Genomic DNA, 11,993 nt, shown 5'->3' with positions numbered 1-11,993 from the left:
CAAGCCCGCCCGCCCGCCGCGCGCTGCCTCCGGCGGGGGCCCCGGGGCGAGGGGGCGGGCGCGAGCTCGGCAGCGAGCCCCGGCGGGCGGAGGCTCTCGCGGCCGCTCCAAGCCCAGCCCGGGGGCTGCAGCCGCGGGGCGGGGGGGTGTGGCCGCTGCCCCCACGCCATTGGCTGCGCGGCCCGTGACGCGCCGGGGCCGGGGCGGGGCGCGGGGCGCCGGAGCCCGCCGCGGGGCGCTGGGAACCACGCTGCAGCCCCGGAGCGGCGGCGGCGGCCGGGAGATCGCTCCGGCGGCGGCTGCAGGGAGCGCGCCCCCGCCTCGCCTCGCCTCGCCTCGCCTTCATGCCGCCAGCCCGGCTCCGCAGCCGGCTGCCCTGAGCCGCCCCAGCCATGGGAGACGGCTGGCTCGCCCCATTTTGCAACCCCCCCAACCGGTCCAGCTCCCCGCCGCCCGTGCCCCCCAGCAGCGCCTCCACCCTGCCCTACCCGCCGGGCAGCAGGCAGCTGCCCCTGGAGCTGCCCTCCCACCAGTGGGCGGTGGGCATGGGCATGCTGATGGCCGTGATGGTGCTGCTGATCGTGGTGGGCAACGGGCTGGTGATCGCGGCCATCGGGCGCACGCAGCGGCTGCAGACCCTCACCAACCTCTTCATCACCTCGCTGGCCTGCGCCGACCTGGTGATGGGCTCGCTGGTGGTGCCCTTCGGGGCCACGCTGGTGGTGCAGGGCCGCTGGCTCTGGGGCTCCTTCCTGTGCGAGTGCTGGACCTCGCTGGACGTGCTGTGCGTGACGGCCAGCATCGAGACCCTGTGCGTCATCGCCATCGACCGCTACCTGGCCATCACCTCGCCTTTCCGCTACCAGAGCCTCATGACCAAGGGCCGGGCCAAGGGCATCATCTGCACCGTCTGGGCCATCTCCGCCCTGGTCTCCTTCCTCCCCATCATGATGCATTGGTGGCGGGATGGAGATCCCCAGGCTCTGGATTGCTACCAGGACCCCAGCTGCTGTGACTTCGTCACCAACAGGGCCTATGCCATCGCCTCCTCCATTATCTCCTTCTACATCCCCCTGCTCATCATGATCTTCGTGTACATCAGAGTCTACCGGGAGGCCAAGGAACAGATGAGGAAGATAGATAGGTGCGAGGGCAGGTTCTATTGCAGCCACCCCCAGCCTCCTGCTCAGGCCCAATCCCACCATCAGCCCATCCTGGGCAATGGCAGGGCCAGTAGGAGAAGGACCTCCAGGATCCTGGCCTTGAAGGAGCAAAAAGCCCTCAAGACCTTGGGCATCATCATGGGTGTCTTCACCCTCTGCTGGCTCCCCTTCTTCCTGGTCAATGTGGTCAAGGTCTTCAACAGGGACCTGGTGCCAGACCAGCTCTTCGTCTTCTTCAACTGGCTGGGCTATACCAACTCGGCTTTCAACCCCATCATCTATTGCCGCAGCCCTGACTTCCGCAAGGCCTTCAAGAGGCTGCTCTGCTGCCCCAGGAAAGCTGACAGGAGGTTGCACGCTAGTGCTGGGGAGCTCTCCCGGTATGCAGGGAGCTTCATCAATACTTTGGGCACCCCAGAGCGCAGCCTCGGAGGGACGTGGTCCGATTGCAATGGGGGCACACAGGGAGGCAGTGACTCCAGCCTGGAGGAGAGGAATAGCAAAATTTCCTATTCGGAATCCAAGGTATAAGGATAGGGTGTATGTCGGGTTTGTGGGGCAGAGGGTTGTGTGAACTGGACACTGAGCATAAAGAAAGACAGGAAGGGAAATAAAAAGGAGGAAAAAGCCACCAGGAGTCTGGTTAATAAACACCAGACCAAACTGATCTCTTGCTGTGGAGAGAATCTGTGTTTACTTAAAATTAAAAGCAGGTGAACTTGTATGCAGCATACCTCATCTAAAGCTAAAGGAAATGGGAGGCCACTGACCACTGAACAAAGGAAATTAACAAAAACTGTCTCAAACCCATTTGGATTATTATTATCTTTTTGTGGGGAGTTCAATGTTGGCAGTTAGGGAAAATAATTTGAAAAGGAAATAAGAAAATAGGTTACGTTTTTCTGAGGGCTCCAGTTGCAGAGGGGCCTGATCCTGAAACACTGAAGTATTGGAAATTTGCCGTTGCCATCAGCGTTGGCAGGGTCAAGCTGTTATTAACCTTGCTTCAAAAGTTAGGACTATCGGCTGTCCCTGTCCTTACTTCTGGGAGCTGCAGCAGTAGCCCCGCATGGAGGAAAAGAGCCTCATTTTAATAAGTGCTGGCTGCCGAAAAATCTCACTGAAGTCCGTGAGAATTGCAGGTGTTCAGCACTTTTGCATATGGCTAAAAGTCACTTTTGAAAGTGTGTTTGTGTTCTGATGAGTTTTATTTTAAGCTCTTGGTAGCTGGGCTCCCCCATTATCTAAAGCAGATAAGAATAAAAAATACATAGTGTTGAACATTGATATACTTGTATTTTGAACAAACCTCTTCTGCTTTTTTCTTCAGCACCAGCAAACTAGTGACTTTTTGTGCTTATCTTCCCTTGCCAGACAATAGCAATCAGGCTGAGAAACTTCTACCTCAAACTGTGCATATTGTACAGGGGAAATGAAAAAGACGTGTTTATATTAAACAGCTTATTTATGTATCACTATTAGTATTTTCTAAAAAAAACCCACCCCAGTCATTGAGCCTTCTGCAGTTTGTTCATTGTAATTACAGATGAACAGTAAAAATGAATTCCTTGTATCAAAAAAATTACTGCACATTTTTAAAAAACGGCAACATAGCCATTTTTTGCACAGTGTCAAGAATTATAAAAAGAGGAGGACTTGTGGCACCTTAGAGACTAACAAATTTATTTGAGCATAAGCTCTCGTGAGCTAGTGAGCTGTAGCTCACAAAAGCTTATGCTCAAATAAATTTGTTAGCCTCTAAAGTGCCACAAGTCCTCCTTTTCTTTTTGCGAATACAGACTAACACGGCTGCTACTCTGAAACCTGTCAAGAATTGTAAAGTGAATTAAAGATGTTACTTGCACAAGAAGTCAAATTACAAATAAAACGGGGGTTAAATAACGTCAAACCCCAGATCTATTTCTGTTCTTGTCTGCTATGTTACGATTTTACTGAGAGTTACTTTTTTAATATTACTTTATCAAGGTACTGTACATGTATCTATATTATAAATTAAAGTATCTTAAGGGTCCTTTTTATTTTTATTTTTTATGTCCAAGTGCCCACATGAATCTGCTGTTGTTTTAGCACTTGTGTGTCATTTCCATTTTCCCATCTCTGTGTGTGTGTGTGTGTGTGTTTTATAACGTATTTATACTCTGGTGCAATTTACTACTGTGTAAGTGATCAGTCAATGTGCAATAAATGTCATTGCATCACAAGCAAGTTACGTTCAGTGTTTCTCTATAGGTTCAGAAGCGGTCCCCGGCTAGACTGGAAAGGACAGAGTTTGTTTTGCTCGGAAATGTGGATCAGGTTAACGATACAGTCCTGTCTAATGGCTTTTCCTGACACAATATTGTAAAAAAGAAAACAAAAAAAAAAACCTTTCTAGACCAAATAAGGTTGTGTTCCTGTTACAGTGAGAGCTGCCTACTTCTCTTAAACTAATGGCCAAAACAAGGTGTTTCCAGCCTAATTTTGAAAACATTCGTTTTCTTTAATGATGCCTACTTAGCTATACCAATCTTTATTGTTAAGTGTACTGGACTGGGAGTCAGGATACCTACTATTTAGAAGTACAAAACTATTTCATTCTATTTTGTTTGAAAGCTGAAAATTCTCTGTCTAATAGAAACTTATGCATTGTACTCCATCATAAAGTCAATGATACTCTTAGAATAATTTCACTTCACACGGATGGGGTCTGATCCTGTGTCACTGAACTCTCAAGGACTTTTGCCATTGACTTCAGAGAGAGCAGGGTCAAGTCCCTATTCTATATGGGCCAGAACCTATTCCCACTGAAGTCTATGGAGGTCTCCACTGAGTTCAGGGTATCTAACTGGAGATATAATTTTCAGGCTGTAATGATCTGAAACAATTCCGGACTTTTGTTCTGCTGCATTGTAAAAACACTTTCAAGCAAAATTCACAATGAGTTTGACGCTTCACACACTGGAATCAATGGGAGTATTTCCCTTGTCTTTAATGGTTGCAGGATCAGGCCCCCTAAGTGGTTTCAACTCAGTGAATCAGATCTAAAGACTACTGAAGTTAGTGGGGATCTTTTCTGTTGACTTCCATGGGCTTTGGATCAGGTCCTATATCACACAAGTTAGGTGACTGGTTTAAAAAAAAAAAAACTTTCTGTAGCTTAAACAATTATATATTGTGAATAAAGCAAAGCGTATGTGGCCCTTATTTTGTGATGGTATGTTACTCTTAGTAGTGGATTCATTTGGGGCCAGGTTCTGCTACCCTTACGCACATTGAGTAGTGTCCTAGTCACGCTGGTATCTCTGTGAACTTCGGCAGAACTCTGCATATGAGCACAGCTGTGCTGAGAGGGGGAAGGTGGCAGATTCAGATCTTTCATGTGCGTCTTGAACGTAGAACTCCGTCATAATGCCACATTTTTTACATTGTTTCATAATGGTGCATTTCATTCAGGTAGCTGAATAAATAGTTAATTACTAGAAACTGCTGTGGCAAATAGAGCAACAAAAAGACAGACTGCTCGATATTGTAAAGCACCTCTGTCCTGTGATGTGCAGAGTAAAAGTGAGGCTGTCTTTAGTGCTCTAACGCTCCGAGGAATAGTGAAGTTAGCAATCAGCAACCTCCCTGGGAGAACGTTTGTGAAAGTCAGTTCTTTTGGAAACAAGCCAAGCCCTAATGTTTAAAATTTCAGGAACGATCTTTTATTCAAAGTGCTCTTAATATTACAAGAAGATAATGCTTTTTTATGCAGGACCAAATTGAAGGGCCTTTAGAAGGTAGTTTTGCCATTGATTTCATTGGGGTTCAGGCTTGAACTGCAGTTAATAATTCCCCCGTAACAAGTGAAATGGGCTAAATGCCAAAGTGAAGCCAGGTCAGCTGCCAGATGAAACATACGTTCTATCGTCATGGTCCAATGACATCTATTTAAATCCAAGAATTCAATTCTGCCTTCAGTTGTACCCCTACTATTCCAGATAAGTCAGTAGAATTGCAGAGGTGTAACTGAGGGCAAAATTTGACTCCAGCTGACTAATATAGGATGTGATGATTTTATACATGATGGAGGCAGTAGAGTGACGATTTGCTACTCTACGACGCCAGAAAAGATTGAGTCTAATGGACTTCAACCTTGATCCAGCAAAAGCAGTTTAGCACATGCTTAACTTTACGCACGCCAGTGATCTCACTGAAGTCAATGAGTCTGCTCATGCACTTAAAGTTAAGCGCATGATGAAGTGCTTTGCTGAACTGGGGGCCTTAGATCAGCTTTAGGACCAAAACCTGCTCAGCTCGCTCTCCCTGGGAAAATACACTGGGCCACACTCATCCTTGATTAATGTAACACCCTCAAAGTCACTGGAGTTACATGTAGGATGAATGGTGCCCATGGACTTCAATGGGACCACCTGTGTGAGTAAAGTGATCAGGATTTGGTCATTGTGTTTTGGACAATCAGAAATGACCTGATAGATAGGCTATAGGTAGATACTGCAGTTTTGAAAATTGGAAGGTCTCTAATTGGCTGAAGGATTAAACAGTCAATAAAGATAATCCATCCCGCAATCTGAATGGCTGATACATGCCTCACCTCATCCAGTGTAAAAAAGGCAGCAGCACCTTAGAGGCCGAGCAAGTCATATGGTGTGCATGTGTGTGAAGAAGGGAAGACTATGGATTGCTGTCTTGGTACAGCCTGTTCTTAGTATTAAAGCAGGAATATGCTCTGCGAAGAGTTACAGCACAGCTGAGTTACTCCGGAGGCAATGAGTCAAACATCCATAATGACATTTCTTTGAAGAAAACCAGACAGGGATTAACAGTAGGAGCTGCACTAGGAGAGTACAAACATTAGACTCGCAGCCACACACACACTTGCACCGAACAGTTAAGTAACAGAAGACTAGAGACCTGAAGGGAAGGGAGAAGCAGATAAAACAGAAAATCTACTGTAAGAGTACAGACTGCATGCATTATGGCTCAAATTGTTGGGCCAGGATGTCTAAACAGGCTTCTAAACTTTAGGCACTAAAATAGAAGTGGCCTGTTTGCCAAAGATGCTAAGAGCCTGTAGCCCCCATTGACTTCCTTGGGAGCTCAGTATTTTTGAAAATTAAGCTACTTCTCTATAGGCATGTACATGTAAATCTAGGAGCCTAACTTTAGGCATATGGGTTTGGAGATTTGGGCTTCAGTGTAGCTGCTTTTTGCAGGTAAAAAGCATAAGGAAACCAGATCCTGCATTTCTTGTGAATCCAGCACTGCAGACAAGTTAGGAGAGGAGTTGGATTTTTTAAAAGTAGTCAAGTGCCTAAAGATAGGCATCTAATGGAATTTTCAAAAGTTCATAGGTGCCAATGGGAGTTAGGTGCCTAGCCAATCTTGAAAATTCCACTAGGCACCTATCTGCATCTTTGGGCACCCAAATATCTTTACAAATCTGGCTCAAAGTGTGCACCTATATTGCACTTTCATCCATGGATTACATATAGGTCTAGTACCAGCATGAGCCATTAGTAAGCAAAAATTGCAACTAACTAAATCTGGTTCAGTAAGTGTGGCCTAAAATGCTTAGAATTACATCTTTACATCGCCCACAACGTACAAGGAATTCAGCATGATAAGTAGTTTGTTTCTGATAGCATGCACTATTTCTGTTGCAAACACCATCTCTGTCATTTGGCATGCAAGTGTATTCAAATATAGAAGACAACTTTCTTATCTTTTTTTTCCAAGCCTTATCTGAAGTTGAAATTTTATTAATAACTTTTAAGCTGTTATTGTGCAAACCTCCCCTGCTCTGCACACTTTCCTAATTTATTATTTCCCATGTGGTGGAACGTACTTACTTCTTCCCCTGTAATATATCAGTGATGGAAACGGTACAGTCATGAACTAACAGCACAGACATTCTTCAAGCCAAATTCTATCCTCAGCTATGCTTGTGATATGCCACTGGAGTCAGAATTTGGCCCTTATAATCTAATCTTTTATGAGAGCTACTAAGCAACGGCTCCAGAAAGGTCCATTGTCACCAGCAATAATTGACATTTACTAATGAAGCTGGAGCAATTAGTCCCATTAAAAGCATTCAAGGAAAATGTTAACTGCTAAACCACGGTTAGTGCTGTATACATCAAATAATGGGTGTTTTGTTTGTTAGTTTCTGTTAGGTGATATGATGGAAAATAATTATCCTTTGACTAGCAGCCAGCTTTGTACTATTCAGAAAGGGGAAGACATGTTCGGTTTGAAGGATTATACTTAAAATAGTTCTGCTACATTAGCCACATCAGCAGCTGGCGTGAAGTTAATTCCCATGCACACATACACACGCCCTCCATGTTATTTCGCAACAAGAACAGGAGGACTTGTGGCACCTTAGAGACTAACCAATGTATTTGAGCATAAGCTTTTGTGGGCTACAGCTCACTTCATCGGATGCATTCAGTGGAAAATACAGTGGGGAGATTTATATACGCCGAGAATATGAAACAATGGGTGTTATTGAGAGTAATCAGGAAAGGTGAGCTATTACCAGCAGGAGAGCGGGGCTGGGGGGGGGGGGAACCTTTTGAAGTGATATCAAGGTGGGCCATTTCCAGCAGTTGACAAGAATGTTTGAGGAACAGCGGGGGTGGGGGTGCAGGAAATAAACATGGGGAAATAGTTTTACCTTGTGTCATGACCCATCCACTCCCAGTCTTTATTCAAGTCTAAGTTAATTGTATCCAGTTTTCAAATTAATTCCAATTCAGCAGTCTCTCCTTGGAGTCTGTTTTTGAAGTCTTTTTGTTGAAGAATTGCCACTTTTAGGTGTAATCGAGTGACCAAAGAGATTGATTTCGGTTTCACTCCCATCGGTCAAAGTTTTTGGTTTGATTGAAAAAACAGTAATGCAAGCTGCTGAAATAAGGTCAAGCACACTGTCCCACAGGATTGTTTTTCATATGCATCACTGATTCACATTCAGAGGGTGCCAAATTCCAAAATGGCTAAGGAGGAAGTAAGTATTCTTTGTCTTTCTGTAAATAATCATGGATAACATAAGATCAACAGTAGAATTGCTATGATTGCCTTACACAACAGATCCATTTTTTTTTTACTTAGATGTCCATTTAGCCTAAACAGTAATAGCCATGCTAAACTGTCAGAGAAAGTGACAGAGTGGGGGAAAAAAGAATAAACAAGATGATATCTGGTGGCAAAGCCGGAGGGGGAACCAACAGGGCTGGATGTTACATTTTCTTTCCAACATAATGCCCCTTATGAAAAAGTCCAATAGTTTTTAATAGGAATGAATCTGTCAGCTACTCAATAGAAATAAAATAGCCTTCAACAGAAATGACTCTAAAAACCTAGAGAATTTTATCCCTTCTATATTCTCTAGGCCGATTAAGCACTTTTCCATAAGGAGATAAACAGTTGGAGCAAACTCCAACACTTCTTAAATGTTCCCCACCTCTAATGCACATTGAAAGAAAAATATTTGAGCCAGATCCTCAGCTAGCGTAAATCACTGGAGCTTGTTTCAGAGTAGCAATTAGGCAAACTGTTTCAACAAAGCCTTTAATTTCCACTGCCTCTGGATATTTACATTGTTCCTCCTAAAAGCAAGTGTGGCTCATGCAACTTAAGGGAGTCTTTCTATTGAATTTCATGGGAGTTAGATAATACCTCATACTGGGCCTGACTCTGAAGCCATTAAGTGAGCTGTAGCTCACAAAAGCTTATGCTCAAATAAATTTGTTAGTCTCTAAGGTGCCACAGGTCCTCCTTTTCTTTTTGTGGATACAGACTAACACGGCTGCTACCCTGAAACCTGTCACTTTGCACAGTCCCGCTAAAGTGAATGGGCCCAATTCTCCAGTGCCTTTCGCCTTGTGTTGTCATTTATACCTGTGCAATGAGGATGTATAAGTGATGCGGCCAGTGTAACTCAGTGGAGAATTCTGACCAGCTAATGTTTTACACCTGCTTTGCCAGGTATAAATGATTACACAGGTTACAGGGCAGGTGAGAATCAGGTACTTTTGTATGACTCCTAGGAGTTATTGCTACTTACTGCTAACATAAGCAGCAGAATTGGGCCTGCCTAGAATTGTATCATGTTTGGGTTTGTCATGTAATCTCTCACACATGTTCCTGGTTCACATTATTTAACTGACAACTGAACATACAGATTCACTTTGCAAACCAGCATTGTGGCTAGCTAGCTCTTTGGCCATAATAAGTTTTACAGCTAGACCCGCCTGCAGAGTCTGACTTGGGATCTGAACATTGGCAGAGCTTTGGGAGGCTCAGATCCAGGGGGTTGGTTTAGGCACATTTCTAATTTGATACTCATTGTTAATAATTATGTACCTAGAACTGTAGCGAGCGAAGAGGAAAGCCCACCAGGCCAGCTTTATCCTCTGGCCCTGCACCTTACGCCTGCACTGTCTGTGGCAAAGACAGTCACTTAAGAAGTGGGCTTGTTAGCCACTCACATGCTTTGGGTATTCATCCACCATCTTCCGAGATGGAGGGCTGCCATTCAGTTCTATTCGAACAGACCCAACATTTTTCAAAACAAGTAAGACGAGAGTCCTGTCCTCAAAGAGTTTACAATGTGACACAGAAAACAGCAACACAATCCTGCCTTCATCATGGCATCTGTGCACCCGAGACATAAGGACATGGGACAACCTTTTTTCTTTTCTCTTGATCCACTATGTTGGACCCAACACTACAGTCCTCACTGGATATGTCAACACAGCAACTAGACACCTGCAGATGGCCCATGCTAGCTGGCTCAGGCTAACGGGCTGTTTAACTGCAGTGTAGACTTCCAGACTTGGGCTGGAGCCCAGGATCTAGGACCCTGGCAGGTGGGAAGGTCCCAGAGATCTGGCTGCAGGATCTGGAAAGTCCACACTGCAATGGAACAGCCCCTGAGCCCTGGGAGCCAGAGCCAGGGTCAGCTGGCACAACCCAGCCACAGGGGTTTCTCTGCAGTGTAGACATACTGAGAGAGACAAAATGGGACTAGGTGCCTAACCTGCGGTTCTGTAAATCCCCCCAATCTGCATCTTTAGGCACCTAAATCCCTTTAAAAATCTGTCCCTCGAGGATACATCTGTACTGCAGCTGGGAGTGAGCCTTCCTGCCTGGGTAGACAGCCGCATGCTAACAGAGCTTGAGCTAGCAAGTTAAAAATAGCAGCATGGAGGTTGGAGCACTGGGTGGAGCTCAGGCTTTCAAGCCTAGGGAGTAAGGTAGGCATTGTAGGTACATATAATAAAAAGACAGTCCCTGGCCCAGAAAGCTTACAATCTAACTACAGAATGACAGTAACCAGTGTCTCCTTTAAATGTGAAGAGTTAAAACAAGTCACTTTGGTGGAGCAGTGAGTATTATTTTTATTTCACTTTCAGGCACACTGAAGACTCTAAGATATCCTTCTGGCAGACAGAATATGCTGTGAAAATACCAGAAAGACACGGTATAGTGCCAGGAATGTCAACAGGAGTCACCAGGAGTCATATGTTAAAGCAATTACTTTTCACTTGCTTTTTTTAAAGTACAATCTGGTAATGCTCCTGCTATGATAGTTATTCAAGGGGGGATGAATGTCACAAAAAATTAAAGGGAAAACAACAAAAACAGCTGACTACAGCAGATTATCAGTGTTGTCAATATCACAATGCTTCTTTTAAGAACAAGACAGTCCAAGAAAACCCAAATGAGACTTTCTGGCATGGAACCAAGTGTGATGCTTTAGATGAAGGTTTCTAAATATACCTAATGGACCCAGTTCTGCCCCTCAGTCACACCCCCAAGTTCCTAAAGGCAGCGAAAGTTCGATGTATATTTCTGAAGGTAGTTTGGCTCTGCAAACCCCAGTCATGCTGAGGACAGGGTGTCAGTACCAGTCTATGGTTACAGTTCTGTCTGTGGAATGCACAGTTAGTGCCCAAAGAAGTACCCTCTACACTTCCTTTTTGGGGTGTATAATGTGCTCTTTTCTGCCCCCACCCTGCCAGCTTCCTTCCATCAGCTGGTAAAGAATGCAGCCCGGGCCCACAGCCTCAAAGGTATCTAGGCTCCTAACAGCCATTGAAATTAATGTAAAGTTAGGATCCCAATTACCTTTGAGGCTCTGGACCCAGGTTCCCATTCTACACCCCCTTGGAATGACTGGCACTAAGGCTGGTAGCACTAATGCTCCCAAGGTTTTGCATTCAGGTCCCTCTACCTCACTTCTAATTGCCCATCTGTGCAGAGCCATTTCAGCTCACCCACAGTTGGTAACGAACCAAACTGTCATTTAATTTATTGTTTGGGATATAGCTGAGGTTTAACGATTATTGTTTGTAACACTTGGGCAGTCATTATATAATTGTTAATCCTTATAAACACATTTTAAGTAGTCATAAGAGCTGTTGTGTAACAATCAGCATCTGTCCTGTTATTTTAAACTCTAGGTATGGATTGTCCAAGAATTTGTGAAATCAGGTGCAAAAGGGTGTGCCCTTGGCCAGATCCTGCTCCCAGTGAAGTCTATCATAGTTTGTCATTCACAGGAGCAGAATCAGGCCCAATGTATGGCAATACATAATGAGCATCTTTGAGCCCTCCAGGCCCAGGTCCAGCCCAAGATGGTATATTCTTGCACTTCTGAGCAACAGAGGCTGCAGGCTGTAGCAGATACTATCTCTGTGGCAGGCTGAGCCCCACCCAGCAGAGGTCAACCACTGTCCTGGAAGACAAGTAACAAACTAAGCATCTCCATATCAAGAGTTGTAGAGCTGGCTGGTAGGGGCACACTCTAGTGTTCTGCTACCC

At 45.1% G+C, this 11,993-nt stretch overlaps 1 protein-coding gene across 2 annotated transcripts; it reads left to right on the top strand.

The window, feature by feature from the left end:
* The first annotated feature begins 263 nt into the window (after positions 1–263).
* Positions 264–10,996, top strand: ADRB1 (adrenoceptor beta 1). 2 transcript variants are annotated; one of them, XM_073354309.1, is made up of 2 exons: positions 264–1,688; positions 10,583–10,996. In XM_073354309.1, the coding sequence occupies exons 1-2, from the start codon at positions 393–395 to the stop codon at positions 10,589–10,591; spliced, it is 1,305 nt and encodes a 434-aa protein (XP_073210410.1). In that variant the 5' UTR covers positions 264–392; the 3' UTR covers positions 10,592–10,996. The 2 variants fall into 2 exon arrangements, with proteins under 2 accessions (XP_073210410.1, XP_073210409.1); XM_073354308.1 differs by lacking the exon at positions 10,583–10,996 and adding an exon at positions 3,414–4,354.
* The last annotated feature ends 997 nt before the right edge of the window (positions 10,997–11,993 follow it).

Source organism: Lepidochelys kempii, chromosome 7 (assembly GCF_965140265.1).
Source record: "Lepidochelys kempii isolate rLepKem1 chromosome 7, rLepKem1.hap2, whole genome shotgun sequence".
Lineage (NCBI taxonomy): Eukaryota > Metazoa > Chordata > Testudines > Cheloniidae > Lepidochelys > Lepidochelys kempii.
This window is presented reverse-complemented; position numbering and strand designations above follow the sequence as displayed.